This window comes from Primulina huaijiensis, unplaced genomic scaffold (genome assembly GCF_012295235.1).
Source record: "Primulina huaijiensis isolate GDHJ02 unplaced genomic scaffold, ASM1229523v2 scaffold24871, whole genome shotgun sequence".
In the NCBI taxonomy this organism is placed as follows: Eukaryota; Viridiplantae; Streptophyta; class Magnoliopsida; order Lamiales; family Gesneriaceae; genus Primulina; species Primulina huaijiensis.
This window is the reverse complement of record NW_027356090.1, coordinates 311340-333281: the sequence shown is the minus strand read 5'-3', so window position 1 is coordinate 333281 and position 21942 is coordinate 311340. Positions and strand designations below refer to the sequence as shown.

General features: G+C 35.4%; 5 protein-coding genes across 17 annotated transcripts; 1 reads left to right on the top strand and 4 right to left on the bottom strand.

Annotated features, from left to right (window-relative positions):
- Nucleotides 1–414: 414 nt before the first annotated feature.
- On the bottom strand, nucleotides 415–2207 carry LOC140967294 (large ribosomal subunit protein eL18y). The gene is made up of 5 exons (XM_073427732.1): nucleotides 2073–2207; nucleotides 1915–2004; nucleotides 1676–1804; nucleotides 1025–1207; nucleotides 415–816 (listed from the first exon to the last, which is right to left on the bottom strand). The coding sequence occupies exons 1-5, from the start codon at nucleotides 2073–2075 to the stop codon at nucleotides 658–660; spliced, it is 564 nt and encodes a 187-aa protein (XP_073283833.1). The 5' UTR covers nucleotides 2076–2207; the 3' UTR covers nucleotides 415–657.
- Nucleotides 2208–2367: 160 nt separating this feature from the next.
- LOC140967295 (uncharacterized protein At5g01610-like) lies at nucleotides 2368–3139 on the top strand. Its single transcript, XM_073427733.1, has one exon. It carries the CDS (start codon nucleotides 2460–2462, stop codon nucleotides 2955–2957), a length of 498 nt encoding a protein of 165 aa, XP_073283834.1. The 5' UTR covers nucleotides 2368–2459; the 3' UTR covers nucleotides 2958–3139.
- A 719-nt stretch (nucleotides 3140–3858) lies between these two features.
- LOC140967300 (O-methyltransferase 1, chloroplastic) lies at nucleotides 3859–11629 on the bottom strand. Of its 8 annotated transcripts, none has more exons than XM_073427750.1 (10): nucleotides 11517–11626; nucleotides 6543–6838; nucleotides 5962–6283; nucleotides 5535–5542; nucleotides 5357–5500; nucleotides 5149–5269; nucleotides 4683–4807; nucleotides 4429–4557; nucleotides 4171–4329; nucleotides 3859–4042 (listed from the first exon to the last, which is right to left on the bottom strand). In XM_073427750.1, the coding sequence occupies exons 3-10, from the start codon at nucleotides 6176–6178 to the stop codon at nucleotides 3971–3973; spliced, it is 975 nt and encodes a 324-aa protein (XP_073283851.1). In that variant the 5' UTR covers nucleotides 6179–6283; nucleotides 6543–6838; nucleotides 11517–11626; the 3' UTR covers nucleotides 3859–3970. The 8 variants fall into 8 exon arrangements, with proteins under 8 accessions (XP_073283851.1, XP_073283850.1, XP_073283852.1 ...); XM_073427749.1 differs by having other exon boundaries at nucleotides 11365–11600; XM_073427751.1 differs by lacking the exon at nucleotides 6543–6838 and having other exon boundaries at nucleotides 11517–11629.
- Nucleotides 11630–12259: 630 nt separating this feature from the next.
- On the bottom strand, nucleotides 12260–17810 carry LOC140967283 (magnesium/proton exchanger-like). Of its 6 annotated transcripts, none has more exons than XM_073427717.1 (9): nucleotides 17305–17808; nucleotides 16445–16889; nucleotides 15755–15930; nucleotides 14764–14882; nucleotides 14540–14697; nucleotides 13561–13637; nucleotides 13206–13422; nucleotides 12976–13105; nucleotides 12260–12614 (listed from the first exon to the last, which is right to left on the bottom strand). In XM_073427717.1, exons 2-9 carry the CDS (start codon nucleotides 16833–16835, stop codon nucleotides 12317–12319), a joined length of 1566 nt encoding a protein of 521 aa, XP_073283818.1. In that variant the 5' UTR covers nucleotides 16836–16889; nucleotides 17305–17808; the 3' UTR covers nucleotides 12260–12316. The 6 variants fall into 6 exon arrangements, with proteins under 6 accessions (XP_073283818.1, XP_073283819.1, XP_073283816.1 ...); XM_073427718.1 differs by having other exon boundaries at nucleotides 16445–16885; XM_073427715.1 differs by having other exon boundaries at nucleotides 16445–16914; nucleotides 17305–17807.
- A 2622-nt stretch (nucleotides 17811–20432) lies between these two features.
- On the bottom strand, nucleotides 20433–21658 carry LOC140967238 (large ribosomal subunit protein eL22z-like). The gene is made up of 3 exons (XM_073427648.1): nucleotides 21504–21658; nucleotides 21167–21418; nucleotides 20433–20758 (listed from the first exon to the last, which is right to left on the bottom strand). The coding sequence occupies exons 2-3, from the start codon at nucleotides 21400–21402 to the stop codon at nucleotides 20614–20616; spliced, it is 381 nt and encodes a 126-aa protein (XP_073283749.1). The 5' UTR covers nucleotides 21403–21418; nucleotides 21504–21658; the 3' UTR covers nucleotides 20433–20613.
- Nucleotides 21659–21942: the final 284 nt, after the last annotated feature.

Sequence of the window (21942 nt, the reverse complement as noted above, 5' to 3'; positions counted from 1 at the left end):
GTTATGTTTAGCTAAGGAATATATATGGTGGGATAATCTTGAGGATGCTCAGTATAATTATACATGTACTATCTTATTACTTCTTTTAATGAAAATAATTTCATTAAAAAAAAGAAATAAAAGCTCGTCCGTCAACATGTTTACATCATCATACGAGAATATTTTAACTACATAATATATGTAGGAAAAAAAGAGATGCGTTTTTAACATTTTATTTCGAAGTCGTTTATCAATTTAAGTTTAGAAATACATGTTAAAGGCCTAATGGTCCCAACAAAAAGTTTACCATTTTCTTTTGGGGCCACTCGAGTTTAGGGTGGATTGGAGAAAAGTAACTCAGAAAGATACGTTGTCCTAACAATATAAAAAATATAACGACACGATTACATTCACTAATGCCACAGCTAAAAGGAATTGACAGGATCAGAATCCATGATCACCATATAACCAGCTCACAAGCATTCAAAAACAAAAGTCATGATAATTTCAAAATTCAAAACTGTTTCTAAAACAAGGTCTCACCAAATTTCAGAGTGTGATGCAATGCAGATAAAACAGTACGGAAAAAATAGAACAGGTGCTTCCGAAAGCTGTATCAACAAGCTCAAGAAAATGCACCAGGGGATACGAAACCTTGAAACCTTCAATCGTTTTAGTTTAAACTCGGAAGCCTCTGCTGTTTCTTCTTCCTCTAGCACGCTCAAACTTCCTTCCCTTCGCTCGTACATAAGGTTTGGTGTGGCTATGTGGAACACCAGGGGCTGGACCAAAGTGTTTGACTGCTTCTCGAGCCTTAGTAGGGCCCCTCAGGAGCACCTGATCACGACAGCTCAATAATCACTCAAGAGTTCTACTAGTACAAGGTTATAGCTTCGATCCCATACTATATTATGATACATAAGTGAAGAACAACCATTATATAACACACCATCTATCGCAGTACATGTAAGACTGTCGAACGTCAACTACTCAAGTACATAACCAACAAAAAAGAACTGGAATCAGCCAGGTTCAAAATTCTCACCGTATTCTGGCCAAGAGGAGCTCTAAGAGCGAGTTGATCAAAAGTCAAACATTCTCCTCCTGCCTTCTCAATCCTCGCCCTTGCAGTCTCTGTAAACCTAAGGGCAGTCACCTTTATAGCTGGGATTTCATGTATCCTAGGATCATCAGTGACAGTCGCAACAATAACTGCAATCTTGTCCTCCTGTCAATTATCATTATATTATAACATGGGTTAACCCATAAATTTCTTATGCTAAAGTCAATTAAAAATAGAAACTGAACTAAGATATGCAGCATTTAATGAAAGAGTGACTGGACGAAGCCATGTAGCAGGGTACAATTAACCGATTTACTTTGTTACAAATCCCTAAAACATCCGACCAGACTTAGCTTCTAGCAACTATATCACATTCAAAGTTCTGGTTTTTCATGAAAGAGGTCTGACTCATAGTATAATTATTAAATCTTAAAATTTGGCAGTACTACCTGCATTCACTAGAAATATATTCTTCTTCGAACATTCCAACTCTAAATTTTTAACAATGGCCATATTCATTTCACCAATTTGAGCAGATCAATTCAGTCATCATCAATACAAATAGAAAATCACGTATTAGGATCTAAAAAAGTAATACCGATTCCGCAAAAAAAAAGTTAGAAATAAGAATACCTTTCCCTTCATGTGAGCTACAAGACGGGAGAGAGAGATCGGGGCCCTATTGACCTTACTCATGAACAGCCGCTTCAGCACCACCGCATTGAAGCGGCTCCCGGTCCTCCTCACCAGAAACCGATATAACTGTCGCGCCAACATATGCAACCAAATCAAATCATACTACAATCTCCAGAATCTAATATCTTCAAACGATTCAAAAATAATAATAAATCATGAAACAGAAAAGGTGAAACCTTGACGAGGAGTTTAAGGTATATATCATTGGATTTAGGAGCCGTTCGCTTGGTCTTCTTGCACTTACCTCCGGCGATCAAATCGATACCCTGAATATCAAAATTAGTCGGTAAACAAAAATGAAATTCGCGTAAAAACTTCGAATCAGCAAACGTACCATGGCGGCTGCTGGTGGTTCTGCTGCTGCTGAGTGGAGAAGTTTAATTTGATTAGGGTTTTGTCCATTTATATACTACGAATGAGGGAATGCAGGAGAGAACCAACGGCCCATTGAGGCCCATCTTGAGTAAGGCCTGGTAAAGTCATATTGTGTGTCACAATCTCAATTGACAAATACTTGCAAAAGAGACGATGTCGTCATTAATTCAAAGACGTGTGAATAAAATAAAATAAAATAATAATAATAATAATAATAATAATAAAATAATAATAAAACAAAGTTCTCACCAAGGAGCACCACACAGCACTAAATAAATTCTGGAAAAAAGAAATCTCGAAGCTACTTCTCGAAATTCAACACGTTATCGTAATTATCTCAGCTACCATGATATTCATACTCCTAACAGTTGGCCTCCTTTGCGCTTCTCCGGCGATTACAGCCGCCGACGAAGAGTCGTTGATAACTGTATACGAAGTTCTCGAATCGTACGACTTTCCCGTGGGCCTGCTGCCGAAAGGCGTGACTAGCTACGAACTAGACCCCAGCACGGGGAATTTCGAGGTTCATTTGGACCAAACCTGCAGCTTCACGATTCAAGGATACAATCTGAAGTACAGCACCAAAGTCACCGGCACGATCTCGTACAAGAGTATAAAGAACCTGAAAGGTATTCAAGTCAAAATACTGTTTTTCTGGATAAATATCGTGGAGGTGACCATGGACGGCGATGATCTGTATCTCTCTGTCGGTATCGCCTCTGCTACTTTTCCGGTTGATAATTTCGCGGAGAGCCCGCAATGTGGTTGTGGTTTTGACTGCGTGAATGGAGAGAAGCAGGGCAAATTTAGCTTCGATAGGCTCCTCCCTCTTCTCGAATCATGATCGGTTGTCCCGACGATATGAAGCTCCGAATGAAATTATCCATGTCGCTTCCAAATCGCTCCACGGTACAGTTCGCAAGTGCTTGGATTTCGAGATTTGGGGCTAAATGACCATTTCAAATTAGGTTTAGTCAATAAGCTCTTCAGGACTTAGGTTTACTAATAATAATAATAATAACAGTATGCTATGGATCATCTGATATTACTAGATCTGTTCGATTCCGTAATTCCCCTTTTCGTTCTGAATTTGATGTTTTCTTGCTACATTTACCTTTGTTGACATTACCTTTGTCTGTTAGTTTCATATATGATTGGGTTGCTGTATCTGGATTATAAGTTTCTTATTTAATTTTTATTCTCCAAGGATATATATATATATATATATATCTATTAAAAAGTACAGCATTTATATATCCAAATATTAAGGTGAACTTTAAGGGATGAATTGATTCTAGAATTTGAGCGATTTTATGGATTAATTATAAAAATTCGGTGATGTTGTAAAATTTTTAAAAATAATGTGATATTTAAACATGCTTTGCAAAAGTCTAGATATATTCAAAATATTATTTTTATTTTAATAACTTATGAAATTTTAATAATATTTGATTCAATTTAAAGATTTTGACAGATAATTAATCGAGAAATATATCAAATTCACATATTACAAAACTAATTAATTTATTCTTTTCTATATGTTTTATATCTTGAGATTTCTTAGAAACATATTTTTTATTATTAAAAATAATTTAAAATCAAAATTATTAACATTGTTTATTTTATTTTTCTGAGTTTTGATTATAAAATTTTGATGAAATTTAAAATTATATTATTAAAATTTATTTTAATTATTTTCTATAAATTTAGTTAATAGACATCTTAATTTTAATTATAACTCAAAAAAGTTATATATATATATAACAGTGAATAAATTCGATACGTGTGATAATAACATAGTTGTGAGGAATTTATTATGTGTTGGCTCAAGCAACAATAAAACTATGAAAAGTGCATTCAGAGCTCTTCAAATCCTTCTTCGTCACCTTCTTCTTCTATCCTTTGGAACTCTGTCCTCCACAATGACATCTGTAAACAGATTAAAGACCCCATGACTCTCGGTACTCATGGTCTAAATGCGCAAAGAACTATCGAGACAATGGAAACACAATACAAATTATGAATAGAGGAGTTCGACAAGAACAAAGATTCTTAACCTGATCGTCAGAATATTGCAGCTTCTCTGCAACAAAAAGCGTATTAATGTATCTATCCCCTGCCAATTCTTTCCCAAGGTTATGGGCTACTTCCTCATAATCCAGGAGCTCCACCCGCAAACCCTGTCCCATGAAGAGCTTATCGATCCTCGTTGTAGACTTGAATCAAGCAACAAATAGATGATATTTTGATCAGTAAAGACGGATTGAAATCAAAATAATAGGTGTTTCCCTTAAATAACAACACAGCTCACTAACCGTGGTTCCATTTTCAATATCACCCAACCAAACAGGCATTTCCCCAAACAAGAGACATCCCTTCGTGGCTAAATTACCGACCACGTTTAAAATATCTTTAAAATTAGCCAAACTCAATATTGGAAATCCCTGCAGTAATAAACTTAACTCAGCATTTATGTTAAAACAGATCTAGTAAGATCAGGCGCAAAGCTTTAGCTTTGGCATTACAATTTGGAAAATTACTGTAATACCCAATGAACAAGCTTAATCACCTGGAAAACCCAGACGCTAGGTCTGGAACCATTAAATCCTTTGCTTTGTAAATGTTGCTGTATGTCAGATGTTTCAGATGGCACGTGAAGAAGCAAGCACCTTCTCGGAATCTTAGCCCCAACATCTGATGGTTTTCAAAAAAAAGTAGGGTTAGGAAGTGTCACTGTTCATTGAAAGATGCTAAAGTAAAAATGATCTAAAATGTTATTCGAGATAAAGATATCTGTTCACAATATCATACAATGATCAAATTCCTTTTGCTTCAATTTATCCACTCTGTTTAAATGTGGTAAGATTTTAATATAAACTAGGATATGCATGCATATTCATGACCAAGATATGATATCATAGCTTCGAGTTTTACCCACCTTAATTATGTAATTCTAAGCTTTGGTAGTCATCAATAAATACAGTGAATTGTCCAATTTTAGGATTATACAGAAGAAAAGGTGGCATCATACATACCTTCGAGTTTCTGTACTGATTGTTCGAATATTCTTTCGGGAGACACATCAAATATTATGGTTGATGCTGGCCAATTGAGCCTGTAAGGTCGTGTATCCATTCCATCAGTCATCAACACAACCTACAACGTGCCAGAGGACGACCATTCACACGACTTCAAAACCTTGGAAACTAATAATTCGGCATTCTTCATGCGCCAGTGTAATACCTGCCTAAGCTCTTCGTTTGTCTTCATATCGTTGACCAATTTGTCATCAATAAACTTGGTAGCAAGGCAGTGCTTGTGCAGACCACAAGTTGCATCAGCTAGAATATCAGGAGGTGAAAGGCATTCAATGTATGGATCTACAAATAGAGGATCTGCAAAAGCATTATTCCAACACAAACAGAGGATGTTCATTGCACAATCATAGTTATAGCATCTGCACGAAAACATATATCTGACACGAAATGTATGTGTTTCATTCTGACAAGACAGTGGTTTCATTTTGAATTTCATAACAAATAATCTAAGCATACAGATAGTTCAAAAACCCGTTCATGGTAAAAAGATAACAGAGACGACTATGATATATTAGTCGCATTTCTCATGCATCAAAAATTTTAGTTTTTAACATATTCAGCAATAATGTACAAAATCAGGTCACGCATACGATCATATATTCCTCATCCTACTGACAAAAATCACCAGTTTGTGCCTGCAAAGTCCTTGACAAATAAATATGCATGAAGATACTCGGAAAAATTGAATGAAAAAGCATGCAAATAACAATGATTGATTCTGGGTGCGTGCGCATATAGAGTAGACACTGCCTGCACGAAGGGTCTCCTTGAGACGAAGAGAAGCACGTTGCATTGCGTTTTGGAATAAAAAATCGTCTTTTTCGGTCTCGAGCTTGGCGTTAATAACACATTTTCTTATCGTCTTGGGAGCATAGAATAGCGATACGTGCCGCAAACATAAAGCAGCCATGGGATGTGGAAACCACGAGAAAACAACCATAGTGAGTGCAGAACTGCAGCGATTCATCACTTGATTAGATGGATATTAATACATAAAACTATTGATTGCACGCTTCCTTCAAATTTGAGCTTTTGGAAGAAGTGGTTTCTCGAGCTACAAGATCAAAGACCCCTGGAGCACAAAATCCAAATATTTCATTACATTGATCTTATGTAGCCTTCAATGCCAGATGCCCAACCAATTTGCAATTTTATGCCTTAAATATTTAATAGATTTTATGTATGATTGTTTAAAATATAAAGATTAATTTCTGAAATTGATTAAACTGCCTTTTGTTAAGGATAATTACGAAGATCAAGGCATGATTATCACTAATAAATGAGCATATCAAGAAAAAAAATCAATATACTCAGATCAAGGATCATTGTACACATTACTGATGCAATTAGAGATTGACAGATGCAACTAGTTTTGGATATATAGAGCTTCCATCCATTTTTCTTCTTACAATTCTCATGGCATCAGAGACGGGCCCTATACCAACAAACCAAAACAAAACGTCTTCAGCTTCTTCTTCCTTATTGAAGCAAGAACCTGAACTCAATTTGCGGTCATTTCACCAATGTTCTATTTTGATCTCCATCAAACTAAACTAAAGCAATTTTCTTTTGCGGCGATCCCAAATCATCCCATTAATCTGCAGCCTTGGTATCTACCCTCACATCTCTGTGAATGAAAAACCAGCTGAAGAAATTATGAATGAAAAGAGAGAAAAACAAACGAACTCCCAATATCAAATCTGGGAGACAAACGGACTCCTAACTTCATGACTCCTTGGAACCATGACGGAAGATGTCCTTAACATGATTTTCGGAGAAGCAGGAACTGCTTTTGATCTATGGACATCACTAGTACAACTACTACTTCCCATCACCATCGAAAAATAAGGAAATCTGAAACATCAGCTGATGGCAATTAAGAAGGGTTGGCCCACTTGGAGGATACCTTAAAGAATTCAAATTCATATGTGATAATCTTGTAGCCATTCGGAAACCAGCTCCAGATCGTGATAAGATCTTCCAATTTGCAAGGGGCTTAGGTGCCCAGTACACAGATTTTCAAAATGCTTAACTCACAACGAGAGGAATCAAAAACACACATCCAACATGCTCAGGACTTCTTTAGCCAAAGGGGTCAGGCAAAATGGACGAAGAGGACACTTCAACTCTCGTGGCAGAGGTTTTACACCAGCTGGAAGATACAACATCCAAAACGCTGCATTGTAACAACACTAGAATACAAATCCATTGCCCAGAAATTCCAGTTGTCCTCCGAAGATGGATATTCAGCGCTCCAACTCGAATGATCCCGATAAAGTTACTTGCCAAAAATGTGGAAAGCATAACCATCTAGCCATTGAGTGTTGGTAAAGGTTTGACTATTCTTACCAATCGGACGATTGCCCCTAGCTCAATCTTAACATTGAAAATGATCAATCATTTTACGTTGATTCTGGGGCTACTGCGCATATGACAAATGATGCAAGTAAATTGTCATCTTTAAAATCTTATATGAGCAATGATATGATTTTTGTGGGTGATGAAAATTCCTTACCAATCTCTCATGTGGGTGATGCACATGTTTCTACCAAAGAAGAGAAGTTCAAATTAATGATGTGTTTGTCGTTCCGCATTTGAAAAAGAATCTGATATTGGAAATTTTGCATCAGATAATTATTGCACCTTTGAATTCACATCTTCTGACTTTGTTGTTAAGGATCAAAACCAAAGGATAATTGCGAAGGGGCATAAAAAGGGGCAATTATATGCCTTGGATGGAGTTTTTCATGAAGCTTTGAAAGCATCAAGGAAAAGAGGTCCATCGTCTACATTATGGAATCAACAATAAGGACATCCTAATTCAAAGTTAGTATCTTTGTTAAAGAAGAAAAGTGTCATTGATATTTCTCATTGGATAGCTAAACCAAACGTATGTATTAGCTGTCAAATGGGTAAAAGTCGACTCTCCTTTAAAACGAATAATAAGTTCTCAAAGTTTCCCATTCAGAAAATATGTTGTGATCTTTGGGGGCCAGCTCCTGTAGCCCCAAATCAAAGTTTTCGATATTATGCGGTTTTTGTTGATGACTTCAGTAGATTTACATGGTTCTATCCTTAAAAGGAAAAGACAGACTTTCTTGATTGTTTCATCAAATTTCATAAATTTGTGGAGAACCAATTCGATCAAAGAATCAAAATTTTTCAATGTGACGGGGGAAAATATTTTTATTGATCAAATTCAGAATAGAGGAATCGAGATGCATGTTTTTTGTCCTGAAACTCCCAAACAGAACGGTATAGCGGAACGAAAACATCAACTTATAGTTGAGACCGAACTTACGATGTTATTCCATGCAAATTTACCATTATCTTTATGGGTTGAAGCTTTCTTTACTGATGTATATTTGATTAATCCTCTACCATCATCAGTTTTGGAGAATGAAAGCCCTTATCACAAGCTTTATAACAAGACATTCAGATTATAATGGTTTGCGGGTGCTAGGATGCTTGTGTTTTCCTTCTTTGAGACATCAAGGCGGTTCAAAGTTTGACAAGAAAACATACTCATGTGTTTTCGTTGGATACAACCCGATACACAAAAGAAAACAAAACGAGTATATATTCCACGGCATGTCGTTTTTTATGAAAAAGCCTTCCATTTAAAACCAACTCAGTTGGCCCAAAAATCTCAAGTTTTCCTTGTTAGAACTTCCGAACTTGGATGAGTTGATTAACACGTTGGAAGATTTTTCAAATGAAGAAAAATCAAAAAAAGATAGTCCTCAATCCTTAATTGCTCATAATTTCATAAATTGTTGTTATAATATTTCATATGCAGATGTTGATACTTCCACAACCTTGGAGATGTCCGTTGTTGATCTTACAAAATCACAAATCATTGACTCATCAAAGTCATTAACTATAAAAACTCATGGCACTTCTACACAAAGGCAAATTATGCAGACTAACTACGAGCAGGCTGGAAAAACTTCGATTGAGCCATGGACAGTCATCATCCGAACAACCACAGAATATGGAAACTCAATCACCTCTCACTGAACATTCTGAAGAAAATTCTCAAACCATCTCTCGACCAATGAAACAACACAAAACACCTTCATAGTTGCAAGAATATGCTATCGTTGACACAAAAGAATCTCTTCCATCAAAACCAAACAGCCTCAAAGAAGCCTTAAAAGATCAACATTGCATAAGTGCTATGCAAAGTGAACTTGATGCTCTCAAGTCCAATGGTACGTGGGATCTAGTTCCCAGGCCCTCTAGAGTTAACATTGTTGGCTCAAATTGGGTCTATTGGTTTAAAACAAACGAGGACTGAACAATTGACGCTTCAAAGCTCGTTTAGTTGCAAAAAGCTTCACACAAGTCTCGGGTGTCAACTATGACAAAACCTTTAGTCCGGTAGTTCGTCCAACTATGGCTAGTGATTGCTCTTTCCTTGTCATTCAAACGGCATATGAGGCAACTCAATGTTAAAAATGCCTTCTTGCATGGGAATCTTAAAGAAATTGTTTACATGGAACAACCACCAGGATTCATTGATTCCACAAAGAAAAATCATGCTTGCTTGCTTAAGAAATCAATCTATGGATTGAAGCAAGCACCTCGTGCTTGGTTTGATAGACTTTCTCAATATCTGCAACAACTTGGCTTTTATTGTAGCAAATTCAATGCTTTACTTTTTTCTATCGTGCTAATGATATAATGCTATTATTTCTCATTTATGTCGATGATGTAATTCTTACAGGAAATAATGATGCGTTTGCCCAAGGTTTAGTTGATAAGCTGGGCCAAGAATTTGCTATTAAGAACCTCGGATTACTGTATTATTTTCTTGGTGTTGAAGTGAATTTTTTCTGTTGGTATGTTCTTGTCGCAGCAAAAGTACACTCACGACTTGCTTCACAGAACACAAATGCTTGAATGTGTTGCCTTCTCTACACCCATTACGATAAAAGACAAAGTGTAACCCTCAGATTCAGAGCTTGTTGATGCGACTGATTTTCGAAGCATGGTAGGTGCACTACAATACCTTACCTTCACGAGGTCAAATTTAATTTATGTGGTCAATAAGGTTTCTCAGTTTCACAGCAATCCTACACTAGTTCATTTAAAGGCGGTGAAACATATTTCGAGGTACTTAAAAACGGTACACGAAATTTTGGTGTTCGCTATATATTTCAAAGTCCTACAACTCTCTATGCCTTTGGTATACTGATTGGGCTGGTTGTCTAGCCACCCGAAGAAGTACTACAGGATTTTTTGCATTTCTTGGTGCAAACTGCATATCTTGGTGTTCAAAGAAACAAGCTACTGTGTCCCGCTCTAGTTCTGAAGCCGAATACCGTCCATGGCCTCCACAACAGCATAAATAACTTGGCTGACATTCCTTATTCGAGACATTGGGATTAAATTATCACAAACACCACAACTGTTTTGTGACAACATTAGTGCACTCCATATGTCAGCTAATCCGATGTTTCATGCATGGTCAAAACACATTGAACTTGACTATCATTTTGTATGGGAGAAAGTTGCAATGGGCTATCTTCTCACACGATACATTCCGTCCTCGTCTCAGCTTACTGACATCTTACAAAACCATTACCTAAGGATGCTTTCCAAAAGTTCAGAAACAATATGGGTGTTTGTCATCTCCCACGCGCCAGATTGAGGGGGCATGTTAAGGATAATTGCGAAGATCAAGGCATGATTATCACTAATAAAGGAGCATATCAAGAAAAAAATCAATATACTCAAATCAAGGATCATCGTACATATTGACTGATGCAATTAGAGATTGACAGAAGCAATTAGTTTTGGACTTTACTTTTTGCTAAAGCTTATACTTGTGTCTAATAGCCCCACAAACTACTCACCAAGGGCTGAATATCTGCATGCTTACATTGGGAGTGAGAGATAAGCTCACACATATTTCCAACTAAGGTTCTTGAAATATTGGATGAAAGAATTCAATCTGGTTCGTATCTTACAATCCTCGGCCAAATAGTGAAACAAAAATTTACCCAAACTCGACAAAGAGAAAATAACAAACAAACAAACGACTTGCTCCAGAAAAAACACAAACACCCGCATTCCAAAAATTAAACATTAAAAAATAAACAATCACAGTTCATCCCATAACAAGTAAACGACATGAATAATGTGCACCTGCCGTTGGAGAAACAGAAACCATTTCTAATCCGAAGCATCAGCACTAAGCCTATGCATCGAAACAAGCTCTAAACTACAGATTCCACTCAAAAAATTTCCAATTCCAGAGCTGAATCACACTAATACGCACTCATATACACCAAATTCACCTGGAATGATAAATGATTCGATTGAATGTAGTAGTCTGAAATAGGAGGGGGGATGGGAATCCTGATTTGGTTTTATCAGGCTGAGGGAATATTTTTTATCTTAAATTTTTTAATAGCAACTATGTAGCCATTGAAATAGTAACTATGTAGCCATTGAAAAATGAGTAGTTATCTTATATCTCTCAAATCAATCTATATTATACAATATTTTTTATTATATAATTAACAAAAAATATTTTTTTAAAGTAAAATTAAAACTTTGAACATAAGAATGTAATATATTTAACGGATTGTGTCAAAGATTTTTTAACAAAATTGATGTGTGAAATAATTTCATATGAATTTTTAAAGACAATTTACCCTTAATTTAACAAGTAATTGTCATGGTTTTATTCACGAAATTAATGAGTAATAGTCCTACAAACTTTTTTTTTTGTCAACCCACTCCTACGAGCTATTTTAAAAGGCTGATGTCCCTTCAATGTTCGATGTAAGAACAATATTTTTTTAGGCTTCCTTGATGATGATGATGATGATAATATCAAATACACATAAAGTAAATTCTATGATTATCGAGGCGAATCCAATGATCCAAAATTATTTGGGCACGTCGGGTCTGCATCTTCCCATGGATCCCATATATCTAAATAATTTTATGTCATTGGATGCAGTGTGATGATAATATATTTACAATAACAAGAAATATTTTTTTAACGATTATTTATGTTATTTCCGTCTGTGTAAAATAATATAATATTATACCCAAAACTAGTTTCGTCCTTGGAAAGGCAAAAATAAACTCAGATTACTCGTGAAACTCTTAAAGATGATAATACAACAAAAATAAGCCAAAGCAGTATTAAATAAACGCTAGTAATCCAAGCCCAAAGCCTTGGACCTCCAAGCTCAGCGCCTAAAGTCAGACGCCTATATATCATAACTCCAATGCATCCGACAGATGTAGCAAAGAACATTAGCAAAGAGAAGCTAAGCCCCCCGGCATTCTCTATGCGCAATGGTTCCTTGTATGCGAAGTAGTTGTACAATGTGTTGATGAGCCATGGCACACCGATGCCAACATAAATGTTCACCGAGTTGCTGTATAAAAATAAATAGGACAAATACTTGATAAATTATGAATAATAAATCATGATGAATTTTGTAATCAAACTTTCATCGACGAGGTCGTTGTTATGGTTTATAAGCTTTGAATGACACACAAAACCAGGTCTTACTAACTACATTGAACAAGAGAATGCAAGGGCGTTGGCTACACAATGAAATGACTCATTCAAGGATATTTAAGAAGAAATAGGCCAACTATCAGCATATGGTCCGAATAAATATGACCTTATGAAGAAGACAGTAGTCTGGAAACAAGTTAAAAAATCAAAGATTGATTTAGAGGTTCGATAGTTTAGAATGTAACTTGATTGTACAATGGAGTAACTAAAAGAACCTGCAAGTGATGTTAGCTATTGCAGAATCAGCTGTTAGCTGTCGTTCTGCCGCAATCTTGCTTGCCACTAAATCTGGCCACGAGGTTCCGGCAGCCAATGCTGTGAATGCTATGACATAAGGATCGATACCTACATTTGTTATTACATATGATGTCAGTGGATAAGATGTATGACAGAGATCCTGAAATAACACTTACTGTAGCAGACAAAATAACGAGTTGATGTGAACCTGTGACACAACTGATTAGATCTGTAAATTTGGTTACAAGGTAAGCTATCCCACTGATAAAAGCTAGAGAGAAAATGAAGGCAATCCATCCATGAGCAATTTGATGAGGAGGTACAAAGGCAAACAATAATTTCCATGGTGCACATAGTAACCGCCAAAAACCCTTTGCAAGCCTTAGCCACGTATTATTTGATTTTCTAGATTCCGGGCACTCCAACTGTTCAGGAAAAGATTATATTCAGCAAAGAAAAGTATATATAGCAATGGATAGCATTACCATAAAATAGCTCTGACATCTAGAATAAATAAAATGAAGAACTATATGTGCAAGCACAGTAAAGCTGGAATATGGTACCTTGAGTGCATCAACAAACTGCTCCTTCCAGATGGAAAACAAGTTATTCTTTTCAGAGATCATCTCATGGGATTGCTCTGAAGAGGATTCAGCAACATCAGTATAAATCAAGGTTAAACACATGATCTGCAGGCTATTCTTTGCAAAGCAAGCATTAGAATGAAGAGGATGCAGAAAATTACTCATCCTAAAAACTTCTTTAAAACAATGTTCTTCAGCATCATTGTCAGCATACAGATAAACAACAGAGAAACCATCTTTTTCTGCGGTTGGAAACATACCTAACACTGTAATGGTACGAGCTTCTTCACACCAAGTTTCATAGTATCTTGGAGTAAGAATAGAATATCATTCTAATTAATGTTGACATCTATGCATTATTGGGAGTATTTTGGAGTAAGAATAGAATATCATTCTAATTAATGTTGACATCTAGCATTAAACACTCGCCTCAACAACTTAGGTTAGAGTACAACCCTTTCTATGCCTTCAGTTAGTGCTGCTTCTCAAATATTCAAATCAAAGTATAATGACCTTCTTGACCCAGGTTTTCAACTGCATTGCATATTATTTTTTTTCTGTGCTCTGTGTGACATTCCACTTTCGAATCAAACATGAGGGAGTGACTTACACGAGTGTTCTTTGAATTTTAATCATATACTAGAATTTTTCCGCTTAGGCATTGGTTTCAAGGTAGTAATATCAATTTGCCAATCCATCAGTACTACAAGAAATTTTGGAATATATGAAGGTAAAAACCTCATTTAGTAATCTGGCAATGACCATATTATTGGATTTTTAATTTGCTAAAGCATGAAAGGTAAAATGATAAATTGATAATGCAGAAAGATGAGGGCCTACAATTCAACGACACTGTGAATACTACAATTTTGATAATCAATTTCCTTAGAGTAAAATATGTATTTTAAAAGAACTTTAACCAGAAGAATATAAAACGGAAGAGAAAAGAAAAAATTACGGTTGTTATCACCATGGATAGAGAAAATATCAACAATGGTTCTGTTGCTATTTTCACCATCTTTAAGTACTTCCAAGTACTTTTCATGAGGCTGGCGGCCATCACCGTATGTAGATTTTTCAGGTGGCACCCAGTCTTTCGGCCTCTCAGTTCTTTCACTGGTTAACAATAGTGATGTAAGAATAACATTTATCATTATTTCTCTCGCAAATTCAAGGACCTACATTGGCAAAGAAAAGTATTTCCATCGCTTGTCTTGAGCATAGGCATGAGTAAGCAGTAGCCCATATTGCAGTACTGTCAACGAAGCTTCCAAAAGAGTAATCACATTTGGTGTCCACACCTGCAAAGTTTAAGTATTCAACACTTCAATACTCTGTGCTTATATAGAAAACAATTAACATGATTGATAATAATGTCAACGCCTTTAAAGAATGATTAAAAGAGGATAGCATTGTCCATAGGAATATCAACCGCATTAAAATTCTATTTTTTTCCCCTGATTTTGTCATCCATGAAAACAGAAATTTGAGCATCATAGTAACCAAAATGAAAGTTTCAGAGGTTTAGAACCAGATTAAAAAGATTCACTAGACCAAGTTGAATGAGCAAACACTTAGTCAGCACGACCATTGAAACATCCATTACATTATGAACTTTTATTTTCTAAAAAAAGTTCCATTAAATGATATGCATACAAGACATTGACATTCTGTTCTTCATCCAAAATCAAATGCTTCGATTCTCTCACTTGAGTACACCGTCGTAAAATTAACTGTTCACTCCATTTCTTCAAATTCCAAATTCTTAAAGCATCAAAACTTTAAACTTCCTACACGATCAAACAACAAACTTTCTACCAAAATGTGACACTTTCAGATCTCGCCAAAGGCATCATGCTTGGTAAAGAGAATACATCGAGTTCAGCTGGAGGGAAAATAAACTTTAATGGATAGGTTTTTCCTCTCCCCAGCCAGATTGAAATTTAATTTACACTTCTCCCCTAACTAATACTACATAAGTTCCAAATTTTGTCCCTGCATTAGATTATACGAACCAATGGGTCTTCTTGAAGTATGGAAAAACATGAACAAGTATTTGGAATTAATTTTTTCCCCCAACAATCTATTACAATAAATCACATAGCCAAATATTTTAATCTACTTATAATTTCAAGCTCGAGAAATCTAACTCAATGTGAGAAGAAAGCATGACCTTTAAAATTAGGTATAGCCAAACGTAAGCCCAGAAAGACCAAATGAGCTCCACGAGCCAGACTCCAATATCTGATATTTTTTTAAGTTCTCCAGCTTTAGGAACCACAACGCAAACAGCATGAATTGGAAATAAATCAAAAGCGGCTGAACCAACAAGTGTTCCAGGACCTAAGCCTGTTAATCAAGTTCATAACAAAACAATGAGTAAAGTTGAAATCCATCATTCAGGCAACTCCTGGATAGTTACAACACATAAAAGAAAGTGAAAAGAGATTCAATGCATAACAACTTGCAGTAATATCTCCTGATATTTATAATCTTTTTCTTGATGTCTCCTAATCCATCATTGGATTATTATTCCAAATATCACAAATCCTGATTTGCATCAGCTTAATTTTTTCACTAATACATAGAAAACTTTCCTTGTAGCTTCCAAGTGGTAAGAACTAAAAACTAAAACAACAGCTAACATGACCATGGTGAAAATCATGTTAAATAATCACTTCTAAGTTCTATCTTAGTAAAGTTGGTGAGGCATTGCTAAATTGGGCATCCATCAAAGAAAATGCTAAAATGAACCACCATTTTCAAAGGGGAAAAAGTGATTCAACTTTCCACAGGTAAACCTATGGTGATCCAGTCCCATAACGAATTTTCATAAAGTTTACGTCTCGAAAGATTTACAAACCTCCAGCATACAAGTTTCCAATATTTCTTATAGCATCAATGGTGGCCAAAGAAATCTGGGGGAAGCTAGTTCCAAATGCCAGCAGAGCTATGTCAGCTATGGCGTAATTCCAAACCTTTTTGTGTTTGACAACTTCAACATTTGTGAAAGGGTCTATCTCTTGCACTGCTCGAGTGTGCTTGACAACATTTTCCATAGACCGGAAAAAGCGGCCCGTTATAGCTGTTAATCCGATAAAACAGTAGGCAAGAGCGGCGAAATACAAGAATCCCCTAAAACCATTGCCAAGTTTAGTTTCACCATGGAAAAGAAAATAGAACGCACATCTCTCTTGCCCAATGATATTAGAACCTCCTTGTGCATTGTCAGAAGTGTTGTTAAGATGGGCCATCTTATTAATGTAATCAATATTTCACACTCAACCGAGAAGAATCAATGATTCTGCCTAATAAACAACACATCTGTTAAGCCTGTTGCACATAAAAAAGATTACACCGGTAACTAAAAGCACACACAAAAAAATAGAGAAACTGAATTAAGATTAAGCCATCATATTGCAACACCAATTAAGCTAATGATCGTATTGCACAAACTTCAACAAGATTCAACTAGCAGTTTACTCGTAGTTCAATCAACAACGATAATTATCAACTTCGAGAGAGAATTTGTACTTGAATTAATGCCTCATGCAAGCAAAATGGGATAGCGTGCAACATATTACATCTTCTATCATGATTTCCATTCACCTAGTTGGCTCCTTAAACCAACCAAATGATTAACACGATTAAGCGAACACATAGAGACAAAAAAGAAATCCTTGCAGAACAGTTCCTGTATACAAACAAACCACGCCAGATTACCGAGTAAAACATGTGGATTTTCTTAGTGCGATTCTCGTCTAATCTCACGTCTTTCTTCTTAACACGAAAACTCACACAGTTCCTCTGCAGTCTGCACATAGTCATGCATATTGAACCGAAAATTTACAAACTAAAATAAAACATGACATCAAATACGCAAGGCAACCATTAATCTTATTCAAGGCTCCAAAAGTCACAACTAAATATAATGCAACTCTTCCCTGTCAGAGAACCACTCCAATTATTCCAATCCAATCAACGAACATATCAAAAAGTGAAATTAATCCAATCAAAACAAAAGGAAAAACACACGTTGCAGCTCAATCATCAAGTGAAAACAACATCTCCTAACTTTTAGCGCGCTTTTGCATTAACGATTTCATAAAGGATTGAAAATTGCGAATGGTGGGGGACGGTATTCAGGGGGGACATGGAGAATCCTATTTATAAAACTCGAGAAGAATTAAGCATTCCTCTCCTGGGATTCGAGCCAAATCAGAACGTCGGGTTTTTTCAAATAATATAAAAAACAAATTACTTATTTGTGAGATTAATTAATTAGTTATTTTTAAATATTAAAAAGGAGTTTTTTTTAAAAAAAAAATCTCTTGTGAGACGATCTCATGAATCTTTATCTGTGAGACGGGTCAACCCTATCGATATTCACAATAAAAAGTAATACTCTTAACATAAAAAATAATATTTTTTCATGAATGACCCAAATAAGAGATCTGTCTCACAAAATACGACTCGTGAGACCGTTTCATACAAGTTTTTGCTTCTTTTTTTTTTTTTCAATTTGGTTATTCAGATACTATCTTAAATTTTTTGGTCGACTCGGTTCAATTGGTTTTTTATGAAAGATTTTGCCGGTTCATATATACTGTAAAAAAACGAGACTTTATAAATCACCTATTTAACTCAAATAAATTAAATATTACATAATATAATTGTTATTTTAAATACGTAAGCTCGTTATTGAAAACGAAAAATCTAAAAGATACGGCTCGTGTCATGTCGATGACCAACCAATTCTTTGTAGTTGTCCATGTACAATGTGTGCTTCAACGATCTTCTCTTTGAAGCCCAATATAAAAAAAATTAATTATATTTCGGCCATCACAAATCTTGCAAAAGACAGGATAATTCAAATTGTGCAATTATTTCACATAATCAAGAATACAAAAACCAATGAATTGTGATAAGTTTGTGTATGCTTTCCATACATAGGTTTGGAAAATTGGTCATAAGATATGATAATTAATTTAAATTTTTGATAAATTACATTAAATATTTGATATGATGATTAATTTAAAATTTTGATAAATTACATTAAATATTTATTCGACACTCCATATATGTCAAACTTTCTTGGTTTGGCTTAATGTCCTCCTGCCTAACAATGTAAACTAAATAAATGGTACATGATATTTAAAACTCTCCAACCCGAAAAATAATAATCGACAATATTTTATGTAATATTGTCCCGTTCGCGATGATTTTTTTAGGTCATTAATTTTTAAGGGCCCTCATATTTCGGACTAACGTGTATTACATTACAATAATAATAGTAAGACAAGCAAGAAACACGTGACTTTAACAGCCATACTAGGAATGACTAAAATCAAGTGGCTATAATCCCATTTCCGAAAGGACTTAGAAAGAATTTTAAGTTAAACATTTGTTTGATGGTGCGTGTGGTTCTTCTCTTGCGAAAAACAAAAACTTAGTCGGTACGAATGATAATTAACAAGTAATTGTTGAATAAAATTATTCCTTCTTTTAATGTTTCAGAAGTACAAATAAATGATTCCTAATCATTTTATAAATTTGTTTCGAAACAAGTCTTCAACCCACTTTCATATACAATAGTTATATTTTTATTTCACTCGCTTGCAAAATTAATAATGTCATATCACACATTTATACAAGATGTTATATTTTTAAATTTTAAAACAATCATATATTTTTTTAATAAAAAAAAACTTTTATACGATCGTCTTACGGATCAATTTTGTGAGATAAATCTCATATCCTATCCGAAACATAAAAAAAATATTATTTTTATGCAAAAAATAACAAAATAATATTGTTCATTTCAAATACATCTATGAGACTATATGATATTTAAAAAAAAATAAATAATCCACCAACTTTATTCCCGATTAAAAACTTTTTTAAAAAAGGTTTTTTGAAAACTAAAAAATATAAATTAAACACACTTTTTCTCCCGAGTTTAGAATATGAAAAATCAAACCTGTCACATTTATCGCTGAAGAGAATGTCGAAGTCGCTGTGTCCTTTAATTAGAAAAAGGTTATTGTCGAAAACAAACCCATGTTTGTTGGTTTACCAACAATTTGAGCATCCTTTCCATAGAGCCCTTTGGATTCGAAAAATAAGCTTATTTTCTGAAAATTTGAAACCCTTCGCATGGATTTATCATTTATAAATAAGCTACAAACGGATATGAATTTTTTTAAAATTAATGAAATTTTCAAGTGCACTCCAACAAGTGTGGCGTATTTATACTCAATTTAATTATTATATTTTTTATTTCAACTTTCGAGAACTTCAATCCAAATACATCTCAAGAGTTTCTGTCAAAGGTGTACCATAGCCTGGACTTGAAGCTCGATTTTAAGACATGAGAGCCACAAGGGGTCGGGGAAAAATCAACAATTCCAACATATTTATTTTTGGCCCAGCAAAGTTGGAGCGTGCTCAGCCTATATTACAGGGGAAATTTTTTATGCCACACGTAGATAATATCCACCAGGTCATCCTGGGCCATAGTGTGGGATAGGCCCGTGCATGATTTTGCCCGACTTTGGCGGATCAAACTAAGCCCAAAACAGACCGAAACACAGTTCCGAGAAATTCAAGGCAGTGCACCAACCAACTTATAGCACAAACATTACATATGAAAATAGAAACTGTTTCATCTGGCGGGTCGACTGTCCCTGTCTAAACCGGGCCAGGTAAGATCAGTATTCACTAAAAAAAGTGCAAAACTTTAGTTTGAATCAACTTCAATCTACTATCTCGGAGAGCCAATAACTTGTGTCAAGTGTGTTTAGTTGTTACACAAACGAAGTATATGCAAACGACTAATGCTACAAAAACAATCATCATAAGAAGCTACAAGAGCCATCTTGAAAATAAAGTTGAAATGCTAATAAGTATATCAGATAAAAAGCACAAACAATAGTCACCAAAATTGCAAATTCATAATACATTGAGCCTGAAGTCGATAAATTAGATTCAAAAAGTAGTTTAACAAAGCCAAATAACCGAGCAGACTTATCTTTAATCTTCTTCATCCCCCTCTTGTTCGGCGATGTTGAAGTAGCGCAATTCGTAAACATTTCTGTCTTTGTTGGAAGCTATCACCCGAAGCCAATCTCGAACACAGTACTTCTTCAAGTACTTCTTTGTCAAATACTTGAGATACCTGCGAGCAAGTAGCAACAACCCAATATGAAACAAGATCCAAACTCATGACTCAAAGGACAAATCAGAACAGCAAAATCCCACATCACAAAATCATAATTCATAGCCAAATAAACATCAACGGCGTGTGTCAAATGCAGAATAATTTAGTCATTTAGCTTAAAATTTCTGCACGATTACTGTTGCAAATGCTTCCGGCTGGTGTTTCAAAGGAACCGTCCTCCACCTTCTCAAGATAGTTAAACGGAGTTATCACAAGCATATAAATTTACACTGCTCCAGATTAACAACGATCTTCTAGTTCAGTGACGCAATCCACAAACAAACAACTAAATCTTGGTTTGTGCCAAACTCATTCCATATCCTAAAAGGCATACACTAAGAAAATCACAACTGCAAATGAAATCACCTTTTAGAGAAGGAACTATCGGCTGTGATGGTGATCTTGCTCTTCTCACGGGTAACCGTAACAGAATCACCTAGAGCGCCGGTTTTTCCCCCCACCTTGATCCTCTCCTGGAGAAACTTCTCGAGCGTAGCAATTTCCATAATCTTATCATCCACCGGCTTCGTGCAGTCGATCACATAGCTCGTTACCTTCTTCTTCCCGCCTTTCGCCCCCGCAGCAGCTGCGCCTCTGCTCATCTTCACGCTATGTTCCCTGCAAGATTTACAGCAAACACGATTAGAATCTGCGAAGAAGAGATGAAAAGAGACTGCAAATGGTATCGGCAGATGCGTAATACCGGATTCGACGGCCGACGACGCGCAGCGCAGGTAAGAGCTGTTCTGATATACAGAAAGAATGAAAACTAGGGCTTCAAATTAGTCTATGGTGGAACCAGCAATCCTAATCCAGCTTCAAGAGAGAAGTAGACCCAATTTCATGGGCCCAATTAACTGTAATTTATAGAGGCACATTTCCCGGAGTCCCGAATTTGGAAAATTACATAAAAACCATTGTAAAAGGTTTTCATATATCTTAAAAACCCGACTAAGTTTATATAATGTCTTTTATTAATCCAAACTACAAATTTAGGCCCGATTGATAGTTTTTGGTTAAATTTTTACTTTTTATTATTATTATTTTAGGCTCATTTTTAGAACATTTTTATCTATATTGTTTGGATTGATGAATAACGAATTTCAAATGTACACTTGAGTATTGAGTTTGTGTTTTGTGTT